The sequence below is a fragment of the Phoxinus phoxinus genome (genome assembly GCF_949152265.1).
Source record: "Phoxinus phoxinus genome assembly, chromosome: 23".
NCBI lineage: Eukaryota > Metazoa > Chordata > Actinopteri > Cypriniformes > Leuciscidae > Phoxinus > Phoxinus phoxinus.
In genome coordinates this window covers 18994133-19010568 of record NC_136898.1, presented here as the reverse complement: position 1 = coordinate 19010568, position 16436 = coordinate 18994133, and the positions used below count along the sequence as shown (strand labels likewise).

Genomic DNA, 16436 nt, shown 5'->3' with positions numbered 1-16436 from the left:
TTGTGCCCTTCAGGTACATTTTGAGAAGAGCCAGCCAGGATGCACTGTAAAGTTTCACCGTAATAGTGAGCGTTTATATGATTGTGGGTACATTGCCCACTTAACTCTTAATAATATCATCTTGTGATGAGAAACTGTACAGTGTGTAGAAGCACTGGGATTAGCACTATAGATGGCTCTTGTTTTTCTCTACTAGTGTGTTTGCGAGTGGTCAGGGTCGCTATCATGTGCTAAGTTTGCACTGATATGTTAAAACTACCACGTTAATCACTTGTTCACTCCTTTAACTTGTACTTTACAATCTCCATGACCTAGAACTCATTGAGTGTAAATGTTCATTGGAAACTATTGAATTCTTATTTTGTTCTTTCTGCAAATTTGCATTTAATATATTGTTAATTATTCTTGGTGCCTTAAAGTGTTTTCAGTTTCATAAACTCCCCAAAAAAAATAAATAAATAAATAAATAAATGACAGTTTCAATTTAAAAGAATGGATGTGTGACTTGATTTTATTTCCACAGACCAAAGTGGTGTTTTTTATTTTTATTTTTATAATTGCATTACATGTGTTGAATTTTAATAAATGATCATCACCATGGAGAATAATGGATAAAAACCTTCAGAAGTATTTTTGTTTCCTAGTGGCACAGACATTAACAGTCATGGCAAACTGGCAAGTATTGAGACTACTGACACTTGGACTGGGGCGTGATATGAGTTTCTAACTGTGTTTCATGCAAACGAGCCTTTCTTATCAATGGTTTGCTTGTAAATGTTGCCTTCCTGCAAGCAACACACTCATTTCAGTCTGTTTACATATTTGGGATTTTTAAAATTCTTTTATTGAGGAACAGTGTTAAGAAATGAATGAAGATTGTTTTTATGAGAAAAAATGGATGATTGTTCAAACTTGTCAAAAGGAGGATTGACATTGATAGGACTTAAATTCTCCATCTGTGTTGATTGAAAATCAAAACATGTTTACAATTGCAATAAAGGTTAATGTCTTTTAAAATGTGATTATGTATTATTTTGTGCATTTTCAGGAAAATGTAAAAATGATCTAGTCTTGATCACCAATTGGTTTATTTAGCAAATATCATACATACACGATTCTCTACTTATAACCATATAAAAGTAGCTATAGCTCTGAATTATAAACTATAGGTGACTTTGGTTTAGTGCACTTCTAAATCCACTTGTCTTATGAAATATTTATTTTCTATTGTATGGACAGATGTGTAAATCTGCGGTCACAATCCAGTCATCTCCATGCCATCGGGAATTTTGCAGGTTTTGCAACGAGTTCAAGTTGGTCACGCAAATTCTCTGCATTGACCAACAACATAAACCTGCCTATTGTGAAAGTGGCTTCTGTGTGACCTGTGCTTCCAGAGGCGCCTGCAGGGTTTCATCTCGGGGTACGCATCAGATCAGAACCGGTATGATGTGAGACCACGGCCCATCACACCACGCTTCAGATACTTGCCACTTTCATGTAGAAGCGGCCCTGGCATCCTGTTTAGTAGCAACCACACGCGGGGGTCCTCCCTAAAAGTGTACAGGCGTACCTGCGTGCATCTACAATTGACAAGACCTTTTTCGCCCATGAAATATTTCATAAATGTGGCGTACCTTAACTCTCTCAAAATACATCGGTTTGAAAATAGCTGTAATACAGCTATACAACATTTACCAATGTTCTGCAGTTCATTCATTTGCATCTCATGAATATTACTAGTTTAATCTTTTTTTTTTTTTTTTTGAAAACATGAATAGCAGAAACCTTTGAATAATGGTGAATGGCCTTTAATTGTACAAGAACTAGAAACAAAACATCCCAAACTTATTATAACAGACAGAAACAAAACATAACACACAATAAAATCTTTGTGTAGTTTACTACAGAACACCATAGTGCTTCAGGTATTTAATCATCATAATTTAGTTCATCAAATCAGTCCTCTACAAACAGAATCGGTCTCAGTTTGTGTCTTTTGTCCCAGAATGAGACTCAAACCTATTTCTGTGCAGTTTCAGATTCAGACACCGTATTTCCTTCCCAGGACTCGGGGGTCGCGGCGTCTGCTGTGCTCGGAGCTTGTGTCTTTGATAAATTCCCATAAATGGCCATGGCCTGAAGACGGTAGAGAACAATGAGGAATACATGTAAACTAAAAAATATTCTAATTATTAGGATATTTTATGTGCCATACATACACTAGCGGTCAAAAGTCATCTATTACTGTTATGGCAGTAATATTTTATTATAATTGTAAATAACTAATAACAGCTTCTTAGAATGATTTCTGAAGGATCATGTGACACTGCAGACTGGAGTAATGATGCTGAAAATTCAGCTTTGATCACAGGAATAAATGACATTTTAAAGGTACACAGTGTCATTTCTAGCGGCATCTAGTGGTGAGGTTGTGAATTGCAACCAACAGAAGTTACGTGGCCGACGGGAAAAGATGTCGTCGCCTGAGACTCTTAAGTTGTTTCTTTACAAATATAAACTTGAGAAATTATGTTGACTTAAAGCTACACTGTGTAATTTTTTAAGGTGATTCTTAGCAAAAACCACTTTGTTCTTTAAAAATGATATGTGCTCATTAATGTATAATTACTTCTACCAACTAGTACATCAAGAGTCCTACAGTTTTAGCACAGTTTTATGTTGTATCGAGCCTCCTTAGCATCAAAATCACTGTTTTTAAAACACTATCATAGAAGTGCCCCATGCACTCCCATTCAAAAGGCATTTTGACCTAAAACGAAAATACGGTCAATCTTAAAAGTCGCGTTTCCATTCTAACTATGCTTTTAAACGAATGTTTGACTCGGCTAGATTAACAAAAAGAGCCTAGGTTGCGTTTTTGGCAACAGTTACGCTTTAAGTAAGGTCTTTATACACCACTGAAAACATACTTATGTATATGATATTGCATTTCTGTCTACAGATCCTCCTAAAACACTTTTAAAAAGTTATTTTAAACTGAAAATAATATTTCACAATATTACTGCTTTTGTTGTATTTTTGATCAAATAAATGCAGCCTTGGTGAACAAAAGAGACTTCGTTCAGAAACAATGAATCATACTTATTCCTAACTTTAGCCGGGTACAGAATGAAGTCGTACCTGAGTGACCATACTGCTGATGTCTCCTGTGTTCGAGGGCAGCAAGATGGTGTTGGACTCCTTGGCCAGGTTGGAGAAAGCAGAGACGTACTGTTCGGCCACACTTAAGGATGCCGCTGCATTTCCATTCTGTACAGTTATGAGACATCAACAACATGCCTTTATGATGTTAAACAGTCTGAACTCACTATATTTGTCCCAGGTGTAATACTCTGTCAGTCGGTTTACACACATTGATTTCCTCTGTACTAAGATACAGTGTCATCATGTTTATAAGTGTGATCTGAGCTCTTCAAAAGATGTAGAGCTGTACCTGCAGAGTGAGCGCCTCGGACAGCAGCCGGATGGCTTTGGCCTTTGCCTCGGCTTTAGCCAAAACTGCATTTGCTTCTCCTGCACAGGGGAAAAAGATCAGTAACATGCCAGTGAGGATTATGAATAATTGAATGAATCATTCATTTAATTATGAACATATAATTCATATACATTTGCATTATTTATTCATAATATAAATAAACAATAAAACAATTAACAACAACAATTTCACAATTTATTTAAATTTGTTATTTGCTATTATCCGTTATTATAACAGTAATTTGTATTATTATAAATAAATGTATTATAAATCAATAATAATGTATAAAAACAATGTATAATAATGTATAAAAACCAAGTTATTATATTTATGTTTATTTAAATTCACTATACATTTTTAATATGAAATAACCATATTACAAATTAATAATTATATAACATGAAACAGCATTCAATTTGTATGCATTTCCAAGTGAAACAGGTTATTCAATGTAAAAACTATTCAATGTCTTAGTTTTCTGTTTTAGTTTATTAATGTTTTGTTATTTTAGTACTTCAACTTAAATTAAAAAAGACAAATAGTAAATAGCTGAAATAATTAATATTCAATACTGCAGTTAATGTTTATTTTTATTTAAGTAATTAAATTGTTTTGTTTATGGTTTTAGTTTACGATAATAACCCTGGTGACATCAGCCAAAAAAGAAATTCAGTTCAGAGGCGGGGCAAATTATACCATGAATTCATTGTTCACAATAAGATCATTTTGTTTTCAGATTTGACAACAACATTTTAATCTACTGCTAACATTATTCCAAACCAAAGTAAAAAGCCCACCAGCAGCTTTGTTAATCTGTTCGGCCTTCTGTCCCTCGGACGCCAGAATCTGAGACTGTTTGCGACCCTCCGCCACGTTGATGGCCGCCTCTCTGTGTCCCTCTGACTCCAGAACAGTCGCTCTCTTTTTCCTCTCGGCCTCGACCTGAACGACATTCATGTCATATCAGTCACATGATTGAGAGGTGCTCCTTTGAGTCCTTTAGGTCTACAGGATCAAGTTGAAGAGTAAATCATCATACCTGCATTTGCATAGACTCTTTTACCCGTGGAGGAACGTGAATGTCTTTGATCTCGTATCGAAGACATCGAATCCCCCATTCATCTGATGCCTGGTTTATCGAGTGGACAATGTTGGAATTCAGGCACTCTCTTTCCTGCCAAAGGATGAAATGATTGTTAAGCATGCAAATCAATGGTATATACAATATTGTGTAAGTCATTGACAGATTGCCTGGCATTCATACCCTAAACACTTTGTCCAGGGTCAGTTTTCCCAACTCTGATCTCATGGTGGTCTGTGCCAGCTGGGTGACGGCATATTCTGGGTCCTCCACGCCATAACTGGCCTTCAGACGAGAACAACAGCAGCACATTATGAGGAAAGCCTAAAGAAACACTGGAATAAAGCAGCAAAGCACTTACCTTAAACGGATCAAGTATCCTGAGGTATAAAACTCCATCTATCTGCAAGGTCACATTGTCTAAAAGCAAAACATCATATTAAGTTCATCTCAATAATCCATAAAAGTGGGAGTGAAAAAGATCAGAATGCCTGCGATTTACCCAGGGAGACTGCTGACTGCTCCGGCACATCTATCACGATCTCTTTGAGGCTTTGAACATATCTAACTCTGTCCAAGACTGGAATTAAGAAGTTTAGACCCTGCGGGGAAATCAAATATTTCAAATGGAAGCGATTCATATATATTGAAGCTGTTCGTGGGGAAGAGATGAGAACTCACTGGTTCCAGGATCCGGTGGAAACGGCCCATCCGCTCCACTACCCAAGCCTCCTGCTGGGGAACGAACAGAACCACAGTGTTCATGGGAAGGCTGGAGGCCCATCGCTGCTGGGCTCGAGTCCTCCACAACACAGGCACTGTCTGACGCGAATGCTGTTCACAGAAGAGAGACAGAACGCAACCAGATGTAGCATATGAAAGCAAATTACACAGCAAATATATATATATACAATATTTTTTTTCCATAAAAAAAATACACACATATTTGTTAATTTATTTAAATAAAAAATACATTGAAATAAATATTAAAACTTTGAGGACTGTGTAGTGTAGTAAATGTATAATAGATCAGGGAGTAAAACTCGTTCTTCTAGTCCTACTTGTACTGTTGGCGTGTGTGTGTGTGTGTGTGTGTGTGTAGTCGATCAAGAAGATACATTCCGCTGTATCTCTGCAATGGCAAACAAAGTCATTCTGACATTTACAATACCTTTTTGTTTAATTCAAAAGTTATTAAACATGACACCAGCCATCATTCATATGAGGCTTGGAGTTGAAATTCACGTACACAGTAATGTTGGATGTAACACACCTGATAAAACAAGTAGCTACCATCATCACATGTCTCATACTCATAATACTTCAATTAAATATTTAGAATAGTATCTCGAAAGAAAACGTGCGAACGAACTCGTTTATATCGATTTCATTTCGAAATGAACTTCAAGACAGAAATCAGCTGAAGTGTCAAGCAGTGAAGGGACAGTCCTACAGAAGAGCAGTGCACGTGTGTTACCTTTAAAAGGCCGCTCCCTGCCCGACACACCACCGTCCTCAGCATGATCGCCCTGTATGAAAACAGATGTTGAAGATGTCTATAACAAATGAATGAACTCTTCCCGAGCTTACACTACAAACGTGACCCTCTTACAGCTGCGGAAATCAAAGTTACAACACCACGAGCGTGCGTCAATTACAAACATCCGGGTCTGCGAGGGAAACGAATGATTTTAATATATGGTTCCGGGAATACGTCCGTAATGTCTGTAGCTGAACGTTGAGTGTGAAATATTACAATATTACAAATAACCGTGTGATTGTACACACCAGTATGTTCATGAATGTTTGAACGCTTAAATTGATATTTTTTCGTATAATTATTATTATTATTAGTAGTAGTAGTGTAGAAGTAGTATTGTTGTTGTTGCTTGTTGTTGTTTAATATATATTTTGTATTTTAAAATTCAGCCACTAGTGGGCAGTCATATTTTTAATTCAGGTTTTAGATGATGTTGTACAGCAAACTTTTACATATGGCTATATAACTTCTCTGGGGTGCAATGTGGCTAAATGCCTTCTAGGCTAAAAGGTCCCAGACCATTGGATGTCATTTTCTTCTTCATGACAACATGAACGACTATACTAAACTACTGTAGCCTACTGCATCAACTATTTTGCACAAGGGGAGCCAATTATAATTAATTTCTGGGGAGAAATTATAAATTGTGTGCTCATATCAACAGCTCAAGTCCGGTGTTTTTATTGTTAAGCGAAACTAAAACTGTTAAAGGGTTAGTTCACCCAAAAATGAAAATAATGTCATTAATGACTCACCCTCATGTCGTTCTAAGCCCGTAAGACCTCCGTTCATCTTCGGAACACAGTTTAAGATATTTTAGATTTAGTCCGAGAGCTTTCTGTCCCTCCATTGAAACTGTATATACAGTATACTGTCCATGTCCAGAAAGGTAATAAAAACATCATCACAGTAGTCCATGTGACATCAGTGGGTTAGTTAGAAGTTTTTGAAGCATCGAAAATACTTTTTGGTCCAAAAATAACACAAAATAAGACTTTATTCAGCATTGTATTCTCTCCCGGGTCTGTTGTCAATCCTTCACAGTTACGCTGATGGCGTAAGACGCTGATGACGTGTATTTCTGGTGCGCCCGAGCTTCATTTATAGACTGAGGGAAACGCACGCTGTAAAAGTGTCTCATCCGCGACATGCACATTTACGCACCATTAAAAAAATGATATCCACGCAAACAATGTAGAATAGCTTGAATATAGCGTGCGTCTCCCTCAGACTGTAAACGAAGCTCGGGCGCACCAGATAACACGTCATCAGCGTCTTCCGTCAGCAGCGTCACTGCGGAGTCGTGAACGCAGATTCACAACAGACCCGGGAGAGAATACAATGCTGAATAAAGTCTTATTTTGTGTTATTTTTGGACCAAAAAGTATTTTCGATGCTTCAAAAACTTCTAACTAACCCACTGATGTCACATGGACTACTTTGATGATGTTTTTATTACCTTTCTGGACATGGACAGTATACCGTATATACAGCTTCAATGGAGGGACAGAAAGCTCTCGGACTAAATCTAAAATATCTTAAACTGTGTTCCGAAGATGAACGGAGGTCTTACGGGCTTAGAACAACATGAGGGTGAGTCATTAATGACATTATTTTCATTTTTGGGTGAACTAACCCTTTAATAATTGTTTTCGCACATGAAATAAAGGTCTAAAATGAAATATAGGCCCGGTTTCACAGACAGGCCTTAGATTAAGCCAGGATTAGGCATTAGTTAAGGCATTTAAGAAGCTTTTGTAAACGTACAGAAGAAGAAAAAAAACATTAGTGTGCATCTTGAGACAAAACAATGCACTGATGTATTTTAAGTTATCTCAGAGCAAGTTTCTTTCAGTTTGGGACTAGTTTAAGCCTTGTCTGTGAAACCGGAGGTTTAAGATTTCATGAAAAACTGTTTAATGTTTAAAATGTTTAAGTTGAAGTACTAAAATGACTAAAACTAAAACTGAAAAAGAAATTTAAGCTAAATAAAAATATAAAATAAATGACAAAAGCACATAACATGACTAAAACTTAAATTAAATCTAAATTAAAATATTTGAATATATTATTATAGTATGTCTATATAAATAATACTGCTCCAGTCACAATGGAGATTTGTAGATTTAAAATGTAAAGTTATTTTACTAATAACAGAATAATGCATACATTTAGTTCTGCATACAATTTTTTCACACAAAATGTTACAAAACATTATTATTATTTTTACACATATTTGACCAAAGGATCACACTAGGGTTTCACAATAGGAGAGTAAATAACAGAAATATCCATATTGATGAACTGATGAAAGGAAATATGACAATGTTAATTTCATTTCAACGGCCAAGTCCATCATTACATCAGAATCAATGGCAGATTTTCCTCTTCCCTGCACTAGAGGAAGAGTTCATCAGCCCTCTTTGGGACAAATTTAACAATATAAAGTTGGTTTATATGCCTGCTTAATTCAATAAAAGCAATATGTAGTTAAATGATGGGTTAACTAAATGTTAGCACTTAAAGGAACTATTTAGTTTGGAGTCTCTGTTATCATCAGTTATGTTTTTTTTTTTAAACCTAACAAAATGACACACAAAAAAACACACAAAAAAATTTACACATTTTTTTGACTAAATAAAAACGAAAACAGAAAATATTAAAAATAAAAGCTGATCTGAAATATTAATATAAACTATAATAGAATCTCAGTGAGGCTAAAATAACACTGGAACATAATACAATTATGTATACAAAAAAAAGAAGAGAAAAGAGGGAAAGGGCAACTTTAAAAAGAAAGAAAGAAAGAAAGAAAGAAAGAAAGAAAGAAAGAAAGAAAGAAAGAAAGAAAGAAAGAAAGAAAGAAAGAAAGAAAGAAAGAAAGAAAGAAAGAAAGAAAGAAGCGGCTGTGGGGTAATAATATAAAAATCAGACATAAATCAGACTATCAAATAAATACTTAGAGCTCACAAACTTTGAAAGTCTGTATAGCTTTATAGAGTCTCTGCTTTATATGTAGGCTACAGTCATACTTCTGTTGAGTTTTTATTAAAGCTACATTTAAGAGTGTGAAATTTAGTCAAAATATAATTATATTAAATGAAATAAAAACACTTTTCATCCTCTTTAGTATATTCAGTGAAGCCAAAAATACATTTTCCCATAAAAGTGAGAGAGGTCTTGAGCACTGAATATATTCATTGATAAATTCTGTATCTCACTCCACAATATAACAGATTAGTAGTAGAACGGCAAAAATGTTTATCCAAGTTTTGTAGGCCAGCGTCACACCTGTTCCTTCCCTCGGTGTAGCCATAAGCCACGCCCATTCGCTCATCCATTGGTCAACCGTCCAGCAAACCCCGCCCTCTGGGTCAGGGGCAATTCTGACGCCACTAAATCCCTGCAAGCCCCGCCTCTTATCCTGTGAGTTTCTTACACATTCAATTTGGTCATGGCGATGGGACATTTGAGTCAGTACGCGTCACCTGTAGGATAGTGCCGAGTTACTCCGTCGAGCATCCGTGCTTCATCTAACTTACCCTCAGAAGTGCGCTCATGACGAGGAAACAACTTGTGACATCATCTGAAATGTCACCGGACAGCTGAGAACTTCGATTATACTGACAGGATTTATCCAGGAGGAAAAACTTGGGTTGCCATGTCTCTCCTCTGCGTGAGAGGTGAGTGCTGTTGTTCACGTGTTTGCGAACTTTCCTGTATTCCTGTATTTGCACCTGTCATCCACTCAGCATGCAGTCAGCAGGTGTTTTGTTTCTTTAAAAGTTATGAGGCGCGAGCGCTTTTGTAAGCTATAAATATATTATTATTTCCTTTCTCTGTTTTCATGGAATGATATACATTTCATATAAATTGTGAAAAAAAAGTGATGGTGTCAGTTCAAACAGGTCTGTGATAATAATATTACATAATTATCGGTTTGCTGTAGGTGATGATGCAGCTTGAGGGAAGCAGCTGTTTGTCGTCATCATATAATACTGTCGGTCTGCAGCCGAAACATTATATAGATTTCTAAAACTACTGTAAGGTATTAGCTACAAAGAAACTAATATTTCCCAATGTTGAATAAACTTTTTTTTAATATGAAAAAATCTCACCAATTTGGTGTTGGAGTTATTCAGAACAACATTCAAGACAACTTACTAACACATATAAACAGTGTGGGAAATAAAGAATGCATTTTAAATAATAATATATAAACTTTTAATAAAGTATTATCTTATCCTTATTTATTGCAAAAAAGATGTAGCTGATACTTGCATTTAATATGATAGGATATCTGTATTATTTTATGCAAAATTATAGTATTTTTTTATAGCATGATATTTATTTATGTATATTTTTATATTCATATATGTATGTATTTATATTACTGTAACCATTTAAGTATTAATATAAGTAAATAATAATACATTAAATACTAATAAAAATAGTTTCAGAGTGAATGAAATGAAATGTATTAAATAAAACACATCAAATGAAAATAATAAATAATTCATATTTTGCATGCTATAATTTGTGTATAAAATATAGAAATAAAATGAAAATGTATAATTTATATTATTTTTGTTATTTAATCGAGCTATTAATGGAAGACCATACAATTCAGTATTTACATGTTAATATTTTACATGTTATAGTTTGTATTTGTATAAAATACAGACATAAAATGTATACATGTATTAATACATCTTAATGTTTATTTGAATACTATTTGTTTAATATTTTAAATGCTATATTTAGTGATTTAATTGAGCTATTAATTAAAGACCATTTGAATTATTGTTAGCATGCAGTATTTTGTAAATGATGCTCGCTCATCCGGCCCTCTTGAAGGAAAGCAGATTGTGTGTCATCTACTCTCTCTCTCACACTCTTCAGAGATGCACATTCTCCTTTTATCTTTGGTCACCGGCCAGTTGCAGATCAACATCTCCATCATTTCCTCTCTTTCTTTTCTGCGCTCCTCAATGGCAATGCTTGCTTTGCTGTTTGCTGTCTTTGGTGAAAGTGTCTCTGCTTATTGTCCACACAATATAGCTTGAAGGCTGAGTGGGGTGTGGGGGTGGGATCTGTACACCGATTGCTCATCCACATCTATGAAGAGGTGCAGGCTAATGTGATTTAAACAGTGATTGGGCTGGTCGACAAAAGAAGACACAATAAAAGAAGCAAATACAGTTTACAGTGGGACCAATCCTTGTGGTACTCTTGTCCCTGTACAGTGGTCAGAGATGACATCAGAACACGGGAGTCTTAATTCGCCGCTGGTTCCTTCGAGATTTTCCTATGGGTTTTTATAATGGGGTTTTTCGATTTATGTGTAAAATAAAGCCAACATAACTTGACTAGGCTATACTTTGACTTTTGTTCTACAATGCAAATTACACACACCCATAGCGAAAATGCAAATTTTGAAGCACTTATGTTTATTTTTGAAAATATTTAAAACCTACAAATAATTTTGTTGTAGAACAAAACATCAAAGTATCATCAAGTCATGTTTACCACAGGCTTTATTTTACTCGTTAATTGTAAAACCCCATGGGGAAAGCTTGAAGGAACTCGTCTTTCCCGAGTTCTGACGTCATCCCTGCACCACTTTATTGTGACGTATATATCCGAGTGAAAGGGGGAACGCAAAATTGTGTCTCAATTTCGGTCTTTCAATAAAAAAATATTAATCTAGACAAAATCTGTGCAGAATAGACAAAGGATTTGGCAGTGGATATATTCGAGGAAACCTGGAATAATGCATTATTATGAGTGAATGGAACAACCTCCTGTACTCGTTTGGGTTTAATCCAGTTCAAGGTCCTCCACAGACTTCTTCACAGCAAGGTTAGGTTTGTATAAAAACAGTAATGGATCCGTGCACTAGCTCTAAAAGTGAAAATATGTGTCTGTCATTAATGTTGTCGTCAAAACTACAAAATATAGCTTTAATTGTAAGGAATGAGAATTAATAGCCTATTTAATTCAGTCTGGAATCAATAAATGTGTTATTTTACACTTGATTACTTTACTCAGTTTCTGTAGTATTTCTGAATACCAGTGTTAGACCTACCCCAAAAACGTTTTTCTTTATTTGTAGCCTATCTTTATTATTTTGTATACATTTTTGCTTCTTTTTTCAATGTAATTCAAAGATTGAAATCAAGCTTCCTTGTGTTGTGTAAACTCTTAACAACAAAATTACCCCATTGTAAAAACGCGATGAGTGAGCAAACATTTACGTGAGATAAAAGTACTAAGAACATTTTCTAAAAAAGAAATGTCTATATCGTCATGAATATCATTATCACACATATTCTTGAAATATCGTGATATAATTTTGAGGCTAGTGATCTTGATAGTATCGGCACGTGATCTTGTAGTGCTTGCAATGCAACGGCAAGGTGGAACTAATCCAGCCAATCACAGTGCAGATGGTAGAAACTCACTTGAATTTCGCACGTGAATTTATGTGAGAACTTTTTTTTTTTTTTTTTTCATTGTTGGTCGGGACTGCCTCTTGACCACGTTGACCACCTCTTGTAGTTTGTGCACCTCGTCAGCGTTGTGTTGTGTATTATATGCGCGCTGCTATAACAAGACAATGACATATGATATGACAAGAAACCTATTAGTTGTATAGTGCGAGCGCCACAGCAATTCAGCTAGTCTTACAGTCCTGTAGTGTGTGTGAGTGACAGGTTGCCCCGCCCTCATGTGAGTGACAGGTTGCCCCGCCCTCATGTGAGTGACAGGTTGCCCCGCCCTCATGTGAGTGACAGGTTGCCCCGCCCTCATGTGAGTGACAGGTTGCCCCGCCCTCATGTGAGTGACAGGTTGCCCCGCCCTCATGTGAGTGACAAGTTGCCCCGCCCTCATGTGAGTGACAGGTTGTCCCGCCCTCATGTTGGTGACAGGTTGCCCCGCCCTCATGTGAGTGACAGGTTGCCCCGCCCTCATGTGAGTGACAGGTTGCCCCGCCCTCATGTGAGTGACAGGTTGCCCCGCCCTCATGTGAGTGACAGGTTGCCCCGCCCTCATGTGGGTGACAGGTTGCCCCGCCCTCATGTGAGTGACAGGTTGCCCCGCCCTCATGTGAGTGACAGGTTGCCCCGCCCTCATGTGAGTGACAGGTTGCCCCGCCCTCATGTGAGTGACAGGTTGCCAGTAAACGCATCATCAGAGAAGAGAAGATGGCTGCGCTCGAATTCACATACTCTTCACTTGAAAAAGTAATTACTTCACGACCGCTAATCAAGTACGTTCTATATAGTATGAAGGTAGTCTGGACATGCTACATCCGCCTTGTTGTCATTATCATGTGACCTACCAGCATCAGTTGTGTCGCCTCACTGCCGTTCATAAATCCTCTCCATTGGCCTCATGGGATGGTAAAGTGCACACTTCAGGATCTCGCCGGAAGTAGCTGATCATCCATAACTTTTTGCCTACTCTTATGAATACTGTGAATTCAGACATACTACTTTTGTCACATACTGTTTTTCGCCTACTGTATAGTACAGAAGTGTGTGATTTTGGATGCAGCCGAGATGTCGCTGCAAGAGGGAGGTGAAGTTATTTTGATTAAAGATTACGAAGCACATTCATTTAAAAAGAAAACAAAAACCAGATTTGCACTAATAAATCATTTATAATACATACAGCAATATTTCATAAAAAAAGAACTGTCCATTTGGATTCACTTGTTCTCCAAACAAGTCAATTATTCAGAGAGACAAAGGAAATGTTTGTGCAGGAACCAGACTGTGATTAAATTCCTTAGCGTGTCTCACAAGAGCTTTTTAAGGGATCAAATGTCACAACCCTTTTCTCAACAGACTTCCGGTATCCTCAGATTTCACAAGTTACACCTTTTACTCACACGAAAGTTTGGCTTTGTTGGTGGATCACCAGTTTGAAATCTTTCTGCATGTTTTCAATTGTGATGTAGTTTCCTTATTGTTCTTTCTTGTAAACTTAACTGGAGCAGGAGGATTTGAGTATTTGGAATCACATTAACAGGACATACCAAATAAAAAGTGCAGTGGATATCCTCTTCTCAGTGCAGATAGCAGAGAACACTGGGTAGGGAGCTTCTGTTGTATTTAGGGCAGGTGGGCGGCGGCCTGAACTGAGCAAAGATTGTTGTATGTAAAAGCTGTCATTTAGCTGTTGACTTACAGTTCTGTACATATTAACCTTCGAAAAAGCAAGATGCTAATACATTTTTTTTTTTTTTTAACAGAGGGATCATAAAAATTGCATTAATTGTAAAACTGCCCTTTAGAAGCTGTATAACATGTTTTCCCAAAGACAGAATAAGCATAAAATGTACACCCCTGGGCCCTGGCTCTTAAAGGGATAGTACACCAAAAAAATGTAAATTCAGTCATCATTTACTCGCCCTGAAGTTGTTCCAAATCTGTATGAATTTCTTTCATCTGCTGAACACAAAAGAAGATATTTTGTATAATGTCGGTAACCAAACAGTTGATGGACTCCACTGACTTCCACGGGATTTTTTTCTCTCCATGCTATAGACGTCAATGGGGCCTTGGGCCTGTTTGGTTGCACATATCCTTCAAAATTACTTCTTTTGTGTTCAACAGAATGAACTCTTTATGATTTATGAGCTCATCCAACTCATGTTTGAAACAACTTGAGGGTGAGTAAATGATGACTGCATTTCATTTTTGGGTGAACTATCCCTTTAATGCGTTTTCTGCAAGGGGTATGTAAACTTATGAGCAGAACTGTCTCCCAAAAATGGTCCTCTGTAATGAATTACCTGTGTTTAGACTAACCTAAGAAGCGCTCTGGCCTTCCTGACTCACCGTCCACCTCTTTCATCAGGATCATGGTTTTGTTTCTTTATTTATTGCTGTTCAGACAAAAGGCCCATCTCCATGGTGATGTCATTACACACACAAATGAGCGATCTCTCCACGCATCCACGCAAGACGGACACAAAGAGCGCCCGTGTGGGGTCACAAACATGGACCTACGTTTGTTAGTGTGACTGGTTCGGTCCGATCACTAGACCCGTTTGCTGTGGCTTTGCAGAATAAACGTACCAGTGCACGCTTGCAGACATTCATCAGATTGTCTTTATTAGAGTCGTATGGGGTGCTGATCTGCTGTGTTCACTATGTTTAATTAAAGAGATAAGAGCTATTAAATAGGTGGCTCTGCACACTTGTGTTGATGGATTGTGTGTGTTTATGAAGCATGCATGCATGGCTGGGTTTTACCTCTCTACTGCATTCACTTGCTGACTTGTGACTCCTGATGTGGGAGGGAAGGTTCCTCATGATGTTAGTGCGTTTGAATCATTTAGCGAATATTGTTGTTCAGCACTTTTTCAGAATGAATTACTAAAGGCTCAGAATAAATCATCTGGTTATGTGTTTTTTTTATGTTTTATTTTATTAAAAATATATATCTTTAACTACACATTGTTGTATGAACAACTAATCTGTATTGATACTGATTGATGCTTCACTAACTTAAAGTACATAAAAAGTTCAGTAAAGGAATCAAATGTTGATTCGTTGTTAACCTCTCTGACCAATTCAGTCAGTTTGTTCACTGAAGGATTTGTTAGACTGATTCAGAATGGTACCTTCTAGTGCTGTCAAATCGATTAATCTTACATAAATGCTTGTGTTTATATAAAATATGTGTATGTATTATATATATATATATATATATATATATATATATATATATATTTTAGTAGACACACACACATACATGCAATACATACACACATTTTATATATATATATATATATACGGTATATATATAAACAAACTTTTAGATGTTACTAAAATCTTGTTTTTTTTTCAAAATAATTTTGTATTTTGACTCTGTCACACTGCGTACGCTGTTGTTTTATTATCCAAAAAATGGTGGCCGAGAGAGCTCAACACGCTGCAACTGAAGAAAACGCATGCAAATAGAAAAAATACCAGCAAATTAAGAAAACATCTTCATCAGTTTTACAACACACGTGTGCTCCAAATACTCACAACCAAATACAGAAACTGCAAATAACACAGACCACAACGGAAATGTTTCCAGGGGACCCCAATAAGTGACGAACCCGGCTGGGACGTGCTTATTGCTCAAAAGTCTACTTTATTTTAATTTATTTCTTTTAACTTTTATTATTTTTTTAATTTTAATTTTTTTACAAAACATACAGAGATGACATGTATATGTCATACCGTACAACTTTGTATACAATAACCAAAATGTATTAACAATATGTGCAATGTCATCAGAATACAAATGAGAAA

The 16436-nt window shown here is 36.5% G+C and overlaps 2 protein-coding genes across 4 annotated transcripts in view; one reads left to right on the top strand and one right to left on the bottom strand.

Annotated features, from left to right (window-relative positions):
* Window positions 1-1789: 1789 nt before the first annotated feature.
* On the bottom strand, window positions 1790-9846 carry stoml2 (stomatin (EPB72)-like 2). 2 transcript variants are annotated; one of them, XM_079598830.1, is made up of 11 exons: window positions 9663-9846; window positions 6058-6109; window positions 5262-5414; window positions 5083-5182; window positions 4942-5000; window positions 4764-4865; window positions 4539-4673; window positions 4297-4441; window positions 3458-3537; window positions 3145-3273; window positions 1790-2139 (listed from the first exon to the last, which is right to left on the bottom strand). In XM_079598830.1, exons 2-11 carry the CDS (start codon window positions 6100-6102, stop codon window positions 2023-2025), a joined length of 1065 nt encoding a protein of 354 aa, XP_079454956.1. In that variant the 5' UTR covers window positions 6103-6109; window positions 9663-9846; the 3' UTR covers window positions 1790-2022. The 2 variants fall into 2 exon arrangements, with proteins under 2 accessions (XP_079454956.1, XP_079454955.1); XM_079598829.1 differs by lacking the exon at window positions 9663-9846 and adding an exon at window positions 6193-6514.
* LOC306991193 (protein unc-13 homolog B-like) overlaps window positions 9558-16436 on the top strand; it is a 91550-nt gene continuing 84671 nt past the window's right edge. For both annotated transcript variants that reach the window (XM_079598827.1, XM_079598826.1), the window contains exon 1: window positions 9558-9803. In XM_079598827.1, the coding sequence (XP_079454953.1) occupies window positions 9782-9803 (22 nt within the window). In that variant the 5' untranslated portion in view covers window positions 9558-9781. The remainder of the gene's footprint in view (window positions 9804-16436) is intronic.

Bases quoted from the DNA above. Each gene is read 5' to 3' on its own strand.
- stoml2 (XM_079598830.1), bottom strand. From the start codon at position 6,102: ATGCTGAGGACGGTGGTGTGTCGGGCAGGGAGCGGCCTTTTAAAG. The intron at 5,415-6,057 runs GTAACACACGTG...TTCTGTGAACAG, and splicing joins CAGGGAGCGGCCTTTTAAAG to CATTCGCGTCAGACAGTGCC. The intron at 2,140-3,144 runs GTACGACTTCAT...TACCGTCTTCAG, and splicing joins TCAGCAGTATGGTCACTCAG to GCCATGGCCATTTATGGGAA.